This window comes from Peromyscus californicus, unplaced genomic scaffold (assembly GCF_007827085.1).
Source record: "Peromyscus californicus insignis strain IS unplaced genomic scaffold, ASM782708v3 Scaffold_6__1_contigs__length_162567912, whole genome shotgun sequence".
NCBI lineage: Eukaryota > Metazoa > Chordata > Mammalia > Rodentia > Cricetidae > Peromyscus > Peromyscus californicus.
In genome coordinates, this window is record NW_026294584.1 from 86,118,279 (window position 1) to 86,137,563 (window position 19,285).

At 47.5% G+C, this 19,285-nt stretch overlaps 1 protein-coding gene across 1 annotated transcript; it reads left to right on the forward strand.

Moving 5' to 3' along the window:
* Positions 1–1,187: 1,187 nt before the first annotated feature.
* Foxi3 (forkhead box I3) lies at positions 1,188–5,477 on the forward strand. The gene is made up of 2 exons (XM_052719551.1): positions 1,188–1,785; positions 4,882–5,477. The coding sequence occupies exons 1-2, from the start codon at positions 1,188–1,190 to the stop codon at positions 5,475–5,477; spliced, it is 1,194 nt and encodes a 397-aa protein (XP_052575511.1).
* The last annotated feature ends 13,808 nt before the right edge of the window (positions 5,478–19,285 follow it).

The following is a 19,285-nucleotide window of genomic DNA, read 5'->3' on the forward strand; positions in this document are numbered from 1 at the left end:
AATATTCTCAGCGGTCAGACTGTAATCCGAAAGTAGAGAATTAAAAGAAGAAAAAAAAAGCAACCAATCACTTCTCCCCTCAAACAAGAGTTTTTGGGTCTGTTTTTATCGAAAACACATTTAGGAATACTCTGAATGGTAAAAGAGGTTATTTTCTCGCTGTCGTTTTGAATTAGTAGGTAACGATTGCGCGGCACGTGGGTCGTCACAGCATTTCACTAGCTGTTTTCCCGGTGCCAGAGAACCTCTTTAGAAAACGTGGAGAAGCGGAGAATAAAACAGAGATCCTTGACTGTAAGCGATTCTCGTACGGTTTAAATTACTTCAACCTTTGCGGCTTTTAAATGTTAATTCCAAAGACACGTATTTAACCGTCTTTGCAAAACAAAAACAACAAAAACAAACACACACACACACAAAAAAAAAAACTTTTGAAAAATAATACCACACCAAAAGTCGGAACAAACCGGGTGAAAAAATGAAGTGTTTCCCGAATGTCAACAAACATACAGTTTAACTAGAAAGATGAATCGCCACCAAAAGAAGAGACGAGAGAACTATTTCACACCTGGCCCACAGGGTGCCTGTTCACATATAACATTTTTGATGACAAGGAGCCGATCGGTCGAGACTCAACGTGAGTGCTGTACTTAAGGTGAAAAATACGGTTCCCGCCTTTCCCCCCTCCCCCGCCAAAGTTTACAACTTTGGGACTTGTTAGAAAAGGAACAGTCTCTTCTAGGTTCAGTACTCTGCATTTTGTAGAAAACTGATCGCACGGGGGTTAGGATGGGAAGATGGAGGGGAGGCTGGGATGGATGGGTGCCAAGACCGGAGGACACGAGGGCCCGATGAAGAAACGACGGAGGGGCGCTTTTCACCTTGACTCGGGAGCTGGCTGCGAGACCAGGACAGGCGGGGCACAAGAGGCTCCACGCTGCCCCGGGGCACGTGGGGCGTGGCGAGGGCGTGGATTGCTCAGCCGCCCAGCCCCAGCAGGCCCGCAGGTATAAGAGGCGCGGTCGCCCGCCCTCGGAGAGCTCCCCAGCGCTCCAGATCGGTGCTCACAGCCGAGGCCCGGGCGGGCCTTTGGGTTGGTCCTCCTAGGGATGCTCTCTCCGAAGCGCCTGGGCCAACCTCGTTCTCCCAAAGCCGCGGCCGCGCCGCACCAGCCCTCGGCCGCCGACATGGCCCTGTACTGCAGCGAAAACTTCGTGTACTCACAGCCCGCCGCCGCCGCCGCGCCCGGTGCGCCCTCGACCTCCAGGGCGCCCTACTCGTTTTCCGACTACGCCGCGCCGCCCGCCGCGGCCGCCAACCCCTACCTGTGGCTCAACGGGCCCGGCGTGGGCGGCCCGGCCTCCGCTGCGGGCTACCTGGGCGCCCCGCCGCCGCCCCCCGGAGCAGCTCCCGGGCCGTTCCTGCAGCCCCCGGCCGCTCCGGGCACCTTCGCGGGCACCCAGCGGGGCTTCACGCAGCCCTCGGCTGCTGCTCCCGCCTCGCCCGCCGGCTCGGCAGCTCCGGGCGAGTTGGGCTGGCTGTCGATGGCCAGCCGCGAGGATCTGATGAAGATGGTGCGTCCGCCCTACTCGTACTCGGCGCTCATCGCCATGGCCATCCAGAGCGCACCCGAGCGCAAGCTCACCCTGAGCCACATCTACCAGTTCGTTGCCGACAACTTCCCTTTCTACCAGCGCAGCAAGGCTGGATGGCAGAATTCCATCCGCCACAACCTATCACTCAACGACTGCTTCAAGAAGGTGCCCCGCGACGAGGACGACCCAGGTGAGACGGCAGGACAGGTCCTTCCCGGCTGGGGAGGACGCGGAGCCGCGCGCACCTGCGGGTGCTGCGAACCAGAGCCCAGTATTGGGAGTCTGTGTGCGGCTGGGTTGAAAATCCACACCGGGTCTTCTCATCGCTGGGGAACATGTGGGGATAGAGCCGCCCCAACCTGGTCTGATAGGGATGCGGGAAGTATCAGATCTTACGGAGGACACGGTGAGCTGGTCCCCTACATTCAGGACAGAAGTTGGTCGGCTAAAGAAAAAACAAAATTTAGGGGTTGGGAATTTAGCTCAGTGGTAGAGCGCTTGCCTAGCAAGCGCAAGGTCCAGGGTTCGGTCCTCAGCTCCGGAAGAAAAAGAAAAAAAGAAAAAAAATTTCATGCCCTCAAACAGGAGGCCGCTGCAAGGGACAGCTTAGTTACTGAAAGTAGATTGGGAGAAAAAACAGGAGGAAAGGGACTCTCAGAAGTGAGGGTGTTCTATCAGGTGTTGCAAACGGTGAACGAGAACATTGGGCCTCCTTTGGATTCCTGAGGATCTCGCTGCGTCCTTACCTATTCACTTAGCTTGAGCGGTAATTTAAGGATGAAAATCCGAAGTGGGACAACTGAGAGGTTTGGGTAAATTAAGAAATAAATGACTCAATGGCTTCCCACTGGTCTAAACCCAATCTCTTGAGTACAGAAGACTGCATAGGTGTTCTGAGTGATGCTCCACCCGGCAGAGGGGGAAGTGGAGTGACGCTTGCAAAGAAACGGACTCTTGCTTGAGGCTTTTTGAATGAAACCAAAACAAGGAAAATGAGATCTAGGGGTTTTGTTTAAATGCTACCAGCGTCCTTTGTTGTTAGGGGATGGAACCCAGGGCCTCAGACATGCAGACCCACCGCTGAATTGCGCCCCTAGTCTTGCAGAAATCGCTCTGGAGCAGTATTTAACAGCGCTGTTACTGTATAGTTGCAGACCACATTTAAAAAGTTAACATGTGATTAGGCATAGAGAATTACGTTCCTATGATCCTATCATGTAGGAGACAAAGGCTGGAAAATTAAGAGTTCAAGGTCAGCTTCACAGCCTTTCTCTTTTTTCAGTTTTTCCAGACTGGATTTCTCAGTGTAGCTTTCGTGCCTGTCCTGGATCTTGCTTGGTAGACCAGGCTGGCCCTGCCTCCCGAGTGCTGGGATTAAAGGCCTGAGCCACCGCTGCCCGGCCCCATCCTTTCTCTTAAATCTCATAGCCTCTGTATATTTTACAACACATTTTAATTTGGACACATTTCAAGTGTCCTAACAGCCATTTGTGCCCAACAGTGTCACTTGGACAGGACGCGCACTTTCTGAAGATGTACCTTCCCAATTTAGCCTCAGACCACCCAAGATTTTTATGTCTGTTGTCACGCATATTCCTTTGAACTTAAAAAATTCAAAGATATTGGTATCTGGAAAAGGTTTTTTTTTTTTTTTTTTTTGATTTTTGTTTTGGACAAAATCCGGTGTTTGGAGGTCAGGAGTATAGCTCAAAAATAGAGCACTTGCCTGATTTATTGAGGTCTTGGGTTTACCCCCAGCACTGAGGAGAGAAGGAAGAGAAGATTCATATACCAAGATGACCTATACAGGTAGTTACAGATACTGTGTGCGTATCTACAGAGGCAGCCAGATCTGAGTTTGAGGCCAGCCTGGTCTACAGAGTAAGTTCTGGGATAGCCAGGGCCACATAGTGAGGCCCTGATTAAAGAAAAAAAGATATTAATAAATTGGGAACCAGTCTACCCTGGCGACAGCAGGTAGCCGGTCAGTACCTCCCCTCTCATCTGAAAATTGAGGGCTGTGGTCCTGTTGCCTGCCTCCACTTATCCATGAGCAGCGCTCACTGTCAAGAGCTTCATGACACTTTCGAACCGCGAAGGTCAAAGTCAGGAAAAGCCACTGGGTGGTGATACCTCCTAAGATGCTGTGGGTCTTTCCTCTTCCCTGTGGGAGGGCATTTCCTGCAGAAGGCACGTGTTGGGTGTTTTAAAACGAGTGCAGAATTTCCCCAGTGGACAACTTGGTTTTACAGGGACACACCCTGCTCAGATGAGTGTCCGTTCCCAGCTTCCTGGTACGGCAAACAAGCCCCATCAGTGGAGTTGTTAGAACTTGGTTGCTCGGTAGCACAGTTCGTCATTTTGTGATTGCTTTTTCCAGGGTGATTCTTTTCAGTTGTAGGAGTTGCATATATTTCAGAAATAATGGTAGTGAATACTGTTCAGGCTGCTTGCCCTGTGCCAGCTAAGCTACTACGCTAAGGTATCATGTAAGCCTAAGTTACTACATGTTAACTTACCAGCCGCCTTATTTTAGAAAACAAATGGAAGCTCCTGTTTTACGATGCACCAGACTTTCATGATTTTGCAAGTCTACATGGTTTGGATCTAGAGTAAGGGAAGATGGTGGGTGACTGTAGTAGGTGCCTCAAATAAAATTCGGTATTGGGGTGTAAATGGTGGTGCTACTAAGACATAGAACTGACTAGGACAGCCTATTCTGAATGTCTCCTTGTTAGTGAAGTACGTAAGGCCTCCAGAAGAGGATGACATGCCTTTGGTCCTCAGCATTGTAGAATGGGTATAGTAGTGCATGCTTGTGATCCCAGAGAGGGCGACGGCAGAACCAGAGTCAATTTAAGGCCAGCATGGGATACATGAAACTGTCTTCAAACTCCAGAAACAGTCCCTACTCAACATAGCTTATAATATTGTTATTCTGCCTAATTTATATATTTACTTTATCATAGGTGTATATGTGTAGGAAAAAGAATAGGATTGATAGGATCTGCTGCTGTTAGTGATTTCAGACACCCACTAAATTGTCTTGATAACTTAAGGGGGACACTCTGTGTACAGAAATAAAATTGAACCTAAAAGCTGGGAGTGGTGGCACACGCCTTTAATCCCAGCATTCGGAGCCCTAGGCAAGTGGATCTCTGAGTTCAAGCCTAGTCTGGTCTACAGAGCAAGTTCCAGGACAGTCAGGGCTACACAGAGAAACCCTGTCTCAAATATAAAAAATATGACCCTCATTAACTCTTTCTTTTTTTTTTTTTTTCCTCAGGAAAAGGTAATTACTGGACTCTAGATCCAAACTGTGAAAAAATGTTCGACAATGGAAACTTCCGTCGGAAGCGAAAGCGCCGTTCTGAGGCCAACAGCAACCTCACTGCAGCTTCAGGAACATCAAAATCGGAAGGGCTATCCTCAAGACTAAGAGCGAGTGGGAAGCTAGAAGGAGACAGCCCCTCCTCTGCGATGAGGCCATCTCAGTCACCAGAGTCTCCAGATGACACCAAGAGTACCTCCTCCTCTCCTGGAGCATCCATCCCGTGCCTCAACACTTTCTTCAGCAGCCTTAGCACGCTAAGTGTGAACCCCAGCAGCATGAGCACCCAGCGAGCCATCCCAGGCAATCACCGCCACCTAGGGGGCACCCAGCTGCCCTCCAGCACGTTCTCCAACACCTCCACCCCAAACAGCTCTCCAGACTCCGTGCAGCTGAGCACGGTGGGCGGAAGCAACCAGCTGTCTTCTTCCTACTACAGCCCATTCCCTGGCGGCAGCAGTGGGGACCAGAGTAGCCCCTTCAGCAGCCCTTTCTACAACTTCAGCATGGTCAACAGCCTCATCTACCCCCGGGATGGCTCTGATATGTAAACAGAGCTCCTCAGACTTCAGATGTACACTTGAGATCCGTTTTGAATGTAGGCTCAGTTCAGGAAGTCTGGGGTAGGACTGAGTGAGCTTCATTGATTTCTGTGAGCTCCTGAATGATCCTTCGCTCCAATGACTATGCTCACAGTAACCAGAGTAGTTCTTAGACTCCAGCAAGCTTTTCTAGGTTTCTCTGGCTGTGTGCCTCTCTGGAGATAAAAGGCACCTTACTCAGTAGGTAGAACTCCGTGAGAACTGCATCTATTTTGTTATTCAGTTGTTTATCAGAACAGCACGCTCAAATGTATACAGGCAGCTGGGTGGGGAAACGGCCATTGAAGTTATGGGTGGGAAAAATTAAAGCTGTTGGCAGCTGGAGGCACAGGGGATTGACCAGCTGGCCATTTCCTTCATGACAGCATTCTGATTTTTCAAGGAAAACCAGATCATCTGGATTTTTTTTTTTTAAATAAGAAAACTCCAATTTTGTATCCTTTGCCTCCTCTTGTATCTAGGGAATGCCACAAACCCTTTCTGAATCCAGCTCACAAGTTACCTCTGTCTGGAAATGGTAAATGCTTATTGCAGAGATTCTTTGTGCCAAATGTTCTATAGATCTGGAATATCAACTCAGTTACTTCTCTGCACAGTAAGTCTCCTTGTGTTCCAAGATACTGGTCTCTGAAGCCATCGAAAGTACCAATTCTGTGTGGGAAATAGGTATGACTATCTTTCTGAGATGATGGGTAACATACCAAGGTCACACATGGGAAATCATTGGTTCTTAAACATGCCAGCCTCATGATAGACGACAAAGTATCCATGGGATAAGGTCTGGAGACCATTGTTTTAGTTCCTCCTGGTTAACCTGGCATCCTGCCCCTTTTAGCTTGTGTCCTAGGTGTTTATTTCATCGACAGTGAAATCTTACAGGTTCTTTTTGTTTGGGTTTTTGAGACAAGATCCTGCATAGCCCTACGTAGACCATGCTGGCCTTAAACTCACAGAGATCTACCTCTGAGACCAAACTTAACAGATCTGAATGAGAAACGATTCTAATCATTCTTTTAAAAGTTGTATGTATATAAATCTGTTTCGCCACCGCCTCACTTCTGAGGTGACTTCATTTGGATCATTTTGTAGTGGGGAGACTCTAGCACTGCACCATACAGGAAATGCTTGGTCATCATTCAAAGAGTGCTGCTGACAGGCTGGAATGGTTGTTGGATTTACAGGAACAGCCCACCACTAAACTGAAGGTAATATTCTACAAGCTCCCATGATACTATGTTCTTAATATTGACATGAGACAGGAACCTCATGAAATTGTAGTGTGTGTGTGTGGGGGGGCCGTGGGGAATCCCTGTGGTGGTGTTTTTTTGTTTTTTGGGGTTTTTTTTGTTTTCTGTTTTTTTGTTTGTTTTGTTTTTAAGATAGGCTTTATGCCCCCTGTGTATTAGAACTCACAGCTTTATATAAATTTTCTAGAAATGTATGGAAATTTTTAATGGCCTCTTGATGTACAAATTCTGTCACCATTGCTTATTGTTATGCAAAAATATAACCAAAGAAACTACTCGGCCTCAAACTTGGTGCATAAAAAATTTTTCTTAATATTTTTGTATGTGAAGAATCATAAGGACTTTTTATGAATATTTCTAACACAACTCTATATCTGTAAATTAATTTATAATATCTGCTGGAGCTGCAAAGATTTTTTTTTTCCCAAGAAAGTACTCTGCATGCTAAGAATAAACTCTTCGATGGGATGACTCCTGGCTTTTGTGTTCCTGCCTTTCTGACCTCAGTGTCTTTCTTGAAGGAACAAAAATGGATGAGCTGTCACTCAAGCCATTAGAGGGACTCTGTTGAGTACTTGACTTTGCACGTTGCCTTTGCTCCACCTAATCCCAGGTGGAAAGGGCTAGAGGAAAAGTTACTATTCACGAAGGGCTTGGGGCATGAGTGTTGGGTTTATTTATACTACAGAAGCAGTTCTGTTAGAAGCTAAATTTGAGCTGGGATGGATGGGCCTCCATAGTAGAATGCTTGTCTAGCCTTCCTAGGGTAAGGCTGTATGTAATTAGAGGTGGAGGACAGATTAAGCTGAGTTTTGGTGCACAATAGCCCAAAGAAAGTGTTCTGAGGCTGCCCTTTCTCCGTGGAGCTTTCCAGGGTGAATGTGCTCTTGGGAAGAAGGAGCCACAGGCAGCCCATTTCCAAGGCTGGAGCAGGAAGTTTGAACTTGGCCCCACCCAGAAGTTCTTTGTTTAGGCTGCCCCGTGTATCATGGCATGCCTATTAGGTCCCAAAAGCATACCCACACAGTTGAAATATCTACCCTAGGTCACATAGTCATTTTTTTATTAAGAAATTTTCTATTCACTTTACATACCAACCACAGATCCTCCCTCTTCCCACCCCCAAACCCACCCTCCACATAGGGTCATATTAACTCAGGTGAGAACCTTTTACCTAAACTTCTTTAAGGAGATCAAGTGTGGGGTTTAGTTGGGAAGAAAGGAAAACCAGATCAAAATGTGTACTAGAAGGAACTAGATCTGGATAGTTGATTGACATTGAACACTGGAATGATAGCATTGTGAGGACCTATTGCCTGCCTTTGAGGGGTCAGCAAGGTGACAGACCCAGCATGAAATATACCAGGGTGTGGCTCTTGCCAGCCATCTGCTTAAGGAGCAAGGAAGTTGCTGGGGCCTGGATGGTTCCGGGTCAAAGTGCACCAGCACCCAGTTGCTGCAGACCCGTGCATCTATGATGTTTTCTGCCTTGGAACCATAGCAGAAAATTTAAAAGTGGACTAGACCACACTTTGGGTGGCTTGCAACAATCTGGAGAACAGAATGCCCTATAATATGTAGCTAGGGTCCCTGGGGAGTGAGCCCGGGCTGAGGCTAATGTGTCTCAGCTTTCTGTGGCCTGCTGTGCCCTTTGAAATACGGTAGGGCAGGAGAATTTGAGGACCTATTAAGTAAGTTTTACACTTCTGTCTTTGTACATATATTTTGGGTTTTGGAAATAGTCTTTTGAAGCCTAGACTGGCCTTCAAACTGACTCACTGTGTAGCAGAGGCTGGCATTCAATTTTGCTCATCCATTCCCTGAGTGCTGCGCCACCATGCTCGGTTCATCTTGACATTTTAAAATCCTCCATCACTCTTGAACTACCTGAAAAAAGGCAGCTGAGGACGCTTTGAAAACAGCTTTGCAGCCTCCCCCTCTTGGAGGCCAACTGTGCTCCCAAGGCAAACCAAGGCAGGCTGAGAACACAAAAGACTTCCCAAACTTCAGAGGGGATTCCCAGGGCCTTCCCTGCCTTCTGAGGCTTGAAAGCACCTATCTTTAGCCTGGTTGGCTTTTGTCTTTTTTTCCTACTGTTTCTGGGGCTAAAACTTTGAGGTCATTAATGAGAAAGAAACCCCTGGTGCTCTCACAGGGCAGGAGGTCGGCTGGCTGCTAGGCTGGAGCCCTGGCTTTGGCTTTGCCTTTGTCATGGAAAGCTGTCAACTGGGGCATGCGGTTAGGTGGGGTTAGGCTGGCACCGATGAGAAAAGGAATTTCCTGCCAGATTTGGGAACAAAACACAAAGAGGCCGAACAGACTGATGCCTTCCTGAATTCCTCTCCAGGAGGCCTAAAGAACGGCCTTTTATCATGTTAAAGAAGGCAAGTGTCACCATTGACCCATCTGTAAGGTGGCATTGTTCAAACACCTATATGACTAACTTCTCACCCTATCAGCCCTAACAACAATGAATTAGAGTTATTACCTGGCCTGGGAGTTTCTATAACCGGGCCTGATGGTTGATCTAACTGACTGCTTCAGCAAGTGCTCAAACCAGGATTCAAAATGAGGCCATTGGGGTTGGAGAGATAGCTCACGCCTTCAATCCCAGCACTTGGGAAGCAGAGAGACAGGTGGATTTCTGAGTTTGAGGCAGCCTGGTGGTCTACAGAGTGAGTTCTAGGACAGTCAGGGCTGCACAGAGAAACCCTGTCTTGAAACACAAAGCAAAACATGCCCCCCATTAAAAAAAAAAGTATATATATTGTTCTTAGAACCAGGTTGGGTTCTCAACACCTACTCTACTCACAGCTGAAACTCCAGTTCCAGGGGATCTGATGTTTTTTTCTGACATCCTTGGGCTCCTACACATGGGATGCACACACATACACACAAATAGTTTGAATTTTAAATTAAGCTATGTGATGTCATAGCTGATCACATTACACTGCCAATCATTTCAAAAAGAAAAGTAACTTTCCCAAAACCACACAGCCACATCAGGGGCCTAGAATCCAGCCTTCTGCCTTCCAGTTTGGTTAGTTTCTCTTCCAGGAATTTCCTTTGTGTGGACCCTGAAGTTAAAATTTGAGTCTGGGTTGTCTCTTCATGGACGCAGAAGTTTAAACTGTGAAAAGTCACTTTTCCTTGGCATACCTCGCCCTCAGAAGCAGCCCACAGTCTAGTCAGGAGTTCCGGGTCTCTGGCTCTGAAGCCACTCAGGAAAGCCAGACACTGGTAACAATGATTAAGAACCTTGGACCCTAGCTGGGCATAGGGGCACACGCCTTTAATTCCAACACTCAAAATGCAGAGGCAGGCAGATCTCTGGGAGTTCCAGGCTAGCCTGATCTACATATTGAGTTCCAGGACAGCCAAAGCTACATAGTGATATCAAAAATAAAAAACAAACAAAAAGACCTTTTTGGACCTATGGAAAATTTTTCCACTGGTTTAGCAAACCCCCATCCCCAGGCACCACATCCTGTCCTGGGCTTTTTTTTTTTTTTTTTCTTTCGAGAATTTTTTTTTTATTTATTTTACATACCAACCACAGATCGCCTTTCTTATCCCTCCGCCCGCTCCCCAACCCCAGCCTTCTCCCAGCTCCTGACCCACCCTTCATCCCCTCCTCCAAAAGGGTAAGAGCTCCCAGGGGGAGTTAGCAAAGCCTGGTACATTCAGTTGAAGCAGACCAAACCCCTCCCCCTGCATCAAGACTGAGCAAGGCGTCCCACCATAGGTAATGGGCTCCAGAAAGCCAGCTCATGTACCAGGGGTAGATCCTGATCCCACTGCCAGGGGCCCCTCAAACAGACCCAGGTACACAACTGTCTCCCGTTATGCAGAGGGTCTAGTCAGGTCCCATGCAGGCTCCACAGCTGTCAGTCTAAAATGTGTGAGTTCTTACGAGCTTGGTTCAGTTGTCTCTGTAGATTTCCCTACTCATATAATCCCTTTTCCCTCTCTTCAACTGGACTCCCCGAGTGTGCTGGGCTTTGAGGGTGCTGAGATGACTGTGATCCAGTTCCTGAAGTCACTGCTTGGAAGGAAAGTCAGCCCCTTGGGAAGCACAGAGGGACACAAAGGGCTGGAAAGAATAATGATTAGTAGAATGCTTGCCTAGCATGCATGAAGCCCTGGGTTCGATCCCCAGCACTGCATAAACCAGGTATGATGGCTGACATCTGTAATGCCAACACTCTAGAAGTGGAAGCAGAAGATCAGATGTTTGATCATCCTCCAGATGATAGAAAACCACAATGCACGCACGAATCTCTCCCTTCCATGCTAGAATCACAAGCAGGCATTAGCACAAGGATTCTTCCTTCCTTCTCTTCTCCAAGGATAGAACCAACTGTCCCCACTGCCACTCCATTCACTTTCAATTCTCTGTGTCATTGTCAACCCACACCCAGGCCTGACACAGTTACATAAACTCCCTGGGGAGGAAACGGAGGACAGCAATATCTACTTCCCATGATTGGCAGGAAAGCTGACATACTAGCTTATAAGTAATCTGTGTGTTAGCCGGACCCTGTCTCCACTCACTAAGCCTCCCCTTGTCTCTTCTCAGAAAGTTGTCTGTAAGTCAGGCATTGTGGTATGCACATGTTGTGATCTCAGCCCTTGGAGAGGGTAGGACTGGAAGGTGGAGAGTTCAAGACCAGCCTAGGCTACATAGTGAGGCCCTACCAGGATGAGAATGAGAGATTTGTGTGTATGTGGAAGAGGGGGTACTGAATAGATGGCCCAGCAGTTAACAGCACTGGTTTGCTCTTCCAGAGGACCAGGGTTGGATTCCTAGCACCCACATGGTGGCTCACAACCATCTGAAACACCAGCTCCAGGGCATCTGATACACTCTTCTGGCCTCCGTGGGCACCAGGTGTGCATGTGGTACATACACATACATGTAGGGATGGTCTGGCCCATGTCCCACCAGTTCACTTGGCCTCTCTGCATCTCTTTGGCCTGAGGATCACTGCAGCCTCCTCACTGGGCTTTCTTCCTCAAGTCTCAGGCCCTAGCCTCCCACCTTCCGTTCCTCCCTGATGTGCACTGGTCAGTCTTACTACTTGGACACCAACGTGCCACTTATCTATTTAAATTTAGTTTTGAAGCAGGGTCTCACTATATAGCCCAAGCTGGCCTCAAGCTGCTGTCAATCTTCAGTGCCTGGGATCTACAAGAGAGCGAGTCGACCTACCCAGGGCTGTATAGAAACCTCCTGGAACAAGTGTGGCACTTTCTGAAACGTGCTGGATAAGGTAGAGAACCCAAAGTTCCTTGAAGACACAGTATGTAGTCAGTGCCAGACAGAATGTTGTAGGAATCTGAAACCAGCAAGATACGCTGAAGTGCGGGAGGCCCCAGGGAGCCTGTCACAGGCATATTCCCAGTGGGGTGCCTGCTCTAATCTGTGAAATGGCAGGGGAATGAGGTGTGATCAGCCCCTCCCTCAGACCTACCATTTCCCTGGTTAATACCTTCCAGAAGTGCTGTGACCACCGATTTTAGCGAGTAGTATCACAATCAAACCCTGAAGTTTCTCTGGCCTCCAATTCACTATGTAGTTGAGGATGACCTTGAACTTTTGATTCTCCTGCCTCTATCTCTGGAATGTACCCAGGAGACAGGCAGTCAGATCTCGGAGTTTGAGGTCAGCCAGGCCTATGCAAGACCCTGAGTCAAAAAACAAAAAGGGGGCTGGAGGGGTGGCTAGTCAGTTAAGAGCACGGATTGTTCTCAAAGAGGACCCGGGTTCAATCCCCAGCACCCACGTGCTTAAACTCATCTTTAACTCCAGTCCCAGGGGATTTGATGCCCTCTTCTGGCTTCTGTGGGCACCAGGCACGCACACGTTGACATAGGAAGATGAGATACCCATAAATGTTAAATAAATAAACGAATAAACAAATTCAAAAAACAAACAAACAAACAAACACCAATGAACATGTTAACAGGATAGTTTCTGCAGTGGAGGAGGGAGTGGACCGGGGCAGAGGGAAGAGACATGGGGTGAGCCGGCTTCTTACTAATTTAAGAATAAATTTATTTAAGAATAAGCTAATTTAAGGATAAGGTCTATGGGCAGCCTGGGGCGGGGCTGTAATCCCAACACTAGAGAGGCAGAGGCAGGAGAGGGTTCTAGGCCAGCCTGGTCTCCATAGTAGGTCCAGGCCAGCCAGGGTTACATAAAGATCCTGTCTTAAACAAGCAAACAAACAAACAAATAAGAAGGAAAGAAAAGAAAAAGAATAAAGTCTGCATCCAAGTGAAGTCATTTGCTTATTCGCTCAAACAGAAAAATACAGTGTTCCTCTTCCCTGTTTGGGGAAAGTAAGGTAAAAGCATCCACATTCCCATGACTGGTTGATTTTAATTTTAATTTTTTGAGACAAGGTCTCACTATGTAGCCCTGGCTGGCCTGGAACATGAACTTATGATTTTTATTTATGATAAAAAGCTGCAGTTTGGGGGCTGAAGACGTGGCTCAGGGGTTAAGGGCACTGTGGCTCTTGCAGAGGATCTAGGTTCAATCCCAGCACTCACATGGTGGTTCACAACCATTTCTAACTCCAGTTCCAGGAGATCTGACACCCTATTCTGAACCCGCCCCCCATTCTGACCTCTGCAGGCACCAAGTATGCGTATGGTGCACATACATACATGCGGGCAAAACACTCACACATAAAATAACATGACCACATAAAGCTGAAAAAAAAGAAAAAAAAAACTGCAGTCTCTTTCATTACTAAAATACTATCCTCCCTAAAATATGATACACACACACACACACACACACACACACAATGTTTTTATTTATTGTGTGTCAGTGGAGGGGACAAGCACATGGAGGTCAAAGGACAACTTGTAGGAGTTGGTTCTCTCTTCCAGCTTGTGGGACCTGGGGGTTGAACTCAGGTCATAAGGCTTGGCAACCAGTGCCTTTACCAGCTGAGCTATCGTGCTGGCCCCTTCTTCACAGAGTTTTGGATGCTTTGGCTGTGTTTAGTCCGCACTGTGAACCCATGGGCCCCCATGGCCTCATACACTGCTTCTCTCTCCGCATGTTCATACCTCCCCTGCTGCCCCTTCATCCTGGGGAGGAAGAGTCTCCACCAGACACCTGCCGTCTTTGATCAGCAGCCCTCCAGCTGCCCCCCAGCATTGTCTCAGGGAGAGACTTTCAAGTCCTCTGCTCACCGGTTTGGGGAATGTAAGATTCCGCCCCCTCCCCTCCAACAGCTGCTGCAGCATGCCGGAGGAAAGAGCACTGCTTCAGCAGAGGCATTGAAACCGTTTCTTCCAAAGGATCAACGTCTGTGCAGTCAAGCGTGCCCACGGCCGGCCCGAGTCACTACCATCAGCCCCAGACTCTCACTGAAGCGCAGTTATGGACCGACGTACTGATAGCCTTCCTCCAGAGAAACCACCAAAAGCAAAGCCCCAGTAAGGAGGATCTTACATCCAGCCAAAGGGGATGCTGAAGAGTGGCGAATGCTTTGATTGGAAAGGGGGAGGGGACTCAGTCGGAGAGGCCTCACCCCAGATGAGAGTTGCCAGGTTAGGAATTCGGGAGAGGAGTAGGTGTTAGTGGGGCGTGAATGAGAGCAGAAACCTGGACCTGAGCGACTGAGAGATGGAGACCTGAGAGATGCCTGTGGGAGGCAGCTGTGCCACGTAGAGGCTTAGGAGCGGAGGGGACAGGGAAGGAAGCTGGAAGGTGGAGCTACGATCTAATAAGCTCCCCAAAAGGACAGAATCAGAAAGAATAAAATCTGTGTTTCAGTTCTCGTGTGTGGGCTCGTACCCGTAATCCCAGTACTAAGTGGCTGAAGTGGGAAGGTAGGTGTGGGCTTGATGTCAGCATGGGCTACAGAGTGGGCACCAGGGCAGCCAGGACTAGTAGAAGACTTCGTGTCAAAACAAACAGACAGTAAACCCACAAACCCAAACCATAAATAAATAATGAAGTATTTCCAGCCTGGTGCAGCGCTACACGCATGTAATCCCAGCACTCGGGAGACAGAAACGGGAGGGCTGTTGTCAGTTTAAAGCCAGGCAGTTGTATAGAAAGGGAGCCAGGCTACTATTACCCAGGGCTAGGAAGTAAGGCCCTGTTTCAACCAACACACACACACACACACACACACACACACACACACACACACACAGTGAGAGACCGTCATTAATCAATCAAATAGTTGCATAAATAATTCTAGGATTCTGAAGAGGAACTTTTCAGGATGTGTGATAGACACCTGAGAGAAGGCCTGGGCCCAGAGGAAGGGCTGCTGCTCTTCCCCGAGGCTCAGCTGGATGACTGGATAAGGAGAAAGCATTCCAGACTGAAGGTCAAACCCGAAGAGCCTGGGAGGGTGTACAGGGACAAGCGGCGGGACACAGCTTCTTCCTAAGTGATTTTTCCAAACCCAAAGTCTTACATGTACTACTGAATTAACCTACTAATACAGAAAACAATCTTCTAATAAAACACATTTACTTAGGGACTAGAAGATGGCTCAGTGGTTAAGGGCACTAGCTGTTCTTCCACAGGACCTGGGTTCAATTCCCAGCATCCACATGGCAGCTCACAATTGTCTGTAATACAGTTCCAGGAGATCCGACACCCTCACACAGACAAAACACCAATGCACGTGAAAGAAAGAAAGAAAGAAAGAAAGAAAGAAAGAAAGAAAGAAAGAAAGAAAGAAAGAAAGAGAATTTTTTAAAAAGTATGTCTTAATGTCTTACGCTGGGCAGTGCTGGTGCACACCTTTCTTTTATCCCAGCCCTCAAGAGGCAGAGGCAGCTGGATCTCTGTGAGTTTGAGGACAGCCAGAACTACACAGAGAAACCCTGTCTCAAAAATGAAGGAAAGAAGGAAGGAAGGAAGGAAGGAAGGAAGGAAGGAAGGAAGGAAGGAAGGAAGGAAGGAAGGAAGGAAGGGTCATTATCAAGGAATAGAGTCAAGGAATGGAGAGAGCCGCCCTCACCATGGGAATAGAGAAAAGGGAGACAGCACAAAGGTCTGAAGTGAGGTAGAAATCAGGAGGAGGATTCTGATCTCCCTGTTCTGTGAACAAGAGACCACTTAAGGTCTTTGGGGAGGTACATTTTCCTTTGGCAGGGGTGAAGGTATCTGGCCCAGTCTGGCCGCAAATTTGCAGCAAATCCTCCTGTTTCAGCCTCTGGTATACTGATATTATAGGCTTGCAGCATTTTAATAGGCCATTGGAGTGTTAGATAGGAAAGAAACACTGAAATGTCCATGTTAACAATGATGGTGACCCCGTGGGACTTAGTAAAGTAGCTGTTTTAATGAAATAAGCAATTGGCTTTTGGTTATATTGAGAGGTCTAAATTTTCCCCATTTTACAACTGAACATAGGTTTCAGCTTTTCAAGAACAAACAAATTTCAGTTTCTTAAACAAAGGGCTATTAATCAAACAACACCCGACAGCAGGAGCCACAGAGAGAGCATGTCCAAGGCTTGAATCAGCCCCACAGTGTTACGAGACAGCGACCAAAAAAGAACAGAGAAACACTGTCTTGAACCCCCTTTCCCCTGAAAAAAGTAAAGAAACTAGAACATCAACCTATCAATAATATACTAATATAACTGCTGCCTCCTTAACCAATCATGTTTGAGAAGAATAGGCCATCCACAGGAGGCCCATGTGTATAATCCAGCCCTGGAGCGGCTAAGCAGGAGGACTGTCTTGAGTTGAAGGCCTGGGTTACATAGTGAGTACCAGGCCAGCCAGGGCTACATAGCATGGCCCTGTTTCAAAAAGACAAACAAACAACACCAACAAAAAACCCACTAACAACCACCCCGAAACCAAGACAAAACCAGGCTTTGAGGATCTGTGTTGTAGATACACAGTACCAAGTGGAGACGAGGGTAAGGCACCGGCAGGCTATCAGCAAGTGCGGGTGCTTTGGCTCAGGGTGAGGGCAGTGGCCAGGTGCCCAATCTATTTTGGAGGAGGAACTGATAAACTTGCTAATAAATTGGATACAGAGTATGAAAGCAGATTCCTCAAGTTGTCAAATGAAAGTAGGAAATACAAGGGAAATGGCGGAGATTGAGCTTTGCAGAGCGCCCTGTAGCTCTGGGGTCCGCAGATGCCAGGGCGGGTAGGATGGACTGCTGGCTGCCTCACCAAGCAGTATTTCCTTCTTAGTTACAGAAGATGTGGATTATTAGTTTTGTCACATTGGAGTATTTTTGTCAGGGTCCAGATTGTGTGAGCTACAGAAACTGCACTAGGTGGTAACTCCACCCCCCCACCCCCATCCCCGTTTTTTGGAAGCAGATTCTCTCTATGTAGTCCTGACTGTCTAAGAACTCATTTTGCAGCCTGGTATTCCTGGTCTGGAACTTTTTTTTTTTTTTTTTTTTTTTTTTTTTTTTTTTTTTTAGATAGCTTTTCTCTGAGTAGCCCTGGCTGTTCTGGAACTCACTCTGTAGACCAGGCTGGCCTCGAACTCACAGAGATCCACCTGCCTCTGCCTCCCGAGTGCTGGTATTAAAGGCATGCACCACCACCGCCCGGCTGGAACTCATTTTGTAGTGCAGACTAGCCTTCAGCATCTGTCTGTCCTCCAGATGTAGCCTCTCTAATTCTGAGATTGCAAGCTTGAGCCACCCTCACACCTAGAGATCCCCCTGCCTCTGTCTCCCCATTGCTGGATTGAGGTCCTGTGCTACCACGGCCTGGCCTGGTAATCCGTTGGTAAGTATATCCTTACAAGCAAATTTAGCCAGACCCCAAATTACATTTTTCCCTGAAAAATCAAAACCTACAATATTCCCATTAAAAATACAACAAATCAGTAAGTTCTTGTATATTAAATAATTAAATGTAGATGAAATAGAAAAAAAATTCTAGGGCCTTCTCTTTCACTAGTGAGCTATCATATTACTAGCCCACTGTAGATAAGTTTGATCAACTTCTGTCACCTTTAAAGATCTATTTATTTATTTAATGTGCACTGGTGTTTCGCCTGTATATATTCTGTGTGGGGGTGTCAGATCCCCTGGAACTGGAGTTACAGACAGTGTGAGCTGCCATGTGCATGCTGGGAATTGAACCTGGGTCCTCTGGAAGAGCAGCCAGTGATCTTAACTGCTGAGACATCTCTCCAGCCCCTACTTCTATCATCTTATTAAGTTATTCCTTAGGGTTTTGCTTTTTATTCATTTTTACATTTTACACTAAAGAACTGTATCCAGTCCACTTGTAGCTCAGGCTGGCCTCAGACTCACTGTATAGCTGAGCATGACCTGAATTCCTGACTTACCCCCTTGTTTCTGCCTCCCAAGTGCTCCCAAGGTATTACAGGTGTGTGCCATCATACTTGGGTGGTATTTTCATATTTTCTTTTCTCTCTCTCTCTCTCTCTCTCTCTCTCTCTCTCTCTCTCTCTCTCTCTCTCTCTCGTGTGTGTGTGTGTGTGTGTGTGTGTATGCATGCACATTCACGTTGGGCCAGCTTGTGTGTGTACATGTGTACTGAAGATTGAACCCGGGGCCTCCCATCCACATACTAGGTGAGCCTCTACCACTGAAACCCCAGGTTTCTATTTACATTTTATTTTGACACAGGGTCTCACTAAGTTGTGCAGGCTGGCCTTGGACCTGTGATTCTCCTGGCCTACGTTTCTTGAGTATCTGGGATTTTAGGGCTGTGCCGCCAGGCCCAGCCTCGCTCTCTGCTTCTTGATAGTAATGTAGCTGTCACTCAGTGGGTGCAAATCTTCCTTAAACTCTAGGCTTCAATTTCATCTTCTGCAAAGTGAAGAACATAATGTTTATTTACCCTCTTGCAGCGCTGCATCTTCGCGGCTCTTTAAGACACTTCCTAGACTTTTGAATTCACTTTCTTTAGTCCCCACAGGAGAGAGAACACCTTCCTTTCCCTCTGGGCCTTGGCCCTTCCCTGCCAACTGTTGATAACTGGCTCCTGTCAGAACAGTGAACTTCCACCTGTGATTGCCTGCCAGGCTTTTACAGGGAAAAAGCCGGCACACTTTGGCTTGCTTTTGCTTCGTTTTTCACAGGCTAGGCAAGCACTTTATAGAAGAGCTGTGTCCCCAGCCCTCCTTTTCGTTGCATTCATTCATTCATTCGTTCACTCATTCATTATTTGTTTAAGCCCTGTTTCTTGCAGCCTTGGAGGCCTCCAACTCCTTATGTAGCTGAGGATGACCTTGAACTAACCTTTTTTGTTTGTTTTTTGAGACAGGGTTTCTCTGTGTAGTTTTTGGGGGCTATTCTGGAACTCACTCTGTAGACCAGGCTGGCCTCAAACTCATAGAGATCCACCTGCCTCTGCCTCCCGAGTGCTGGTGTTAAAGGCGTGCACCACCACCGCCCGGCTTTGAACTAACTCGTGATCTAGGGTGTTTTGTAGCCAAGGCCAGCCTCCAGCTCATTATGAAGCCAAGGATGACCTTGAATCCCTTATCTTCCTGCTTATACTTCCTGAGTG

Excerpts from the sequence above, each read along its gene's own strand:
- Foxi3 (XM_052719551.1), top strand. The coding sequence starts at position 1,188 with ATGGCCCTGTACTGCAGCGAAAACTTCGTGTACTCACAGCCCGCCGCC. Across the intron at positions 1,786-4,881 it reads CCGCGACGAGGACGACCCAG|GAAAAGGTAATTACTGGACT; the intron begins GTGAGACGGCAG and ends TTTTTTCCTCAG.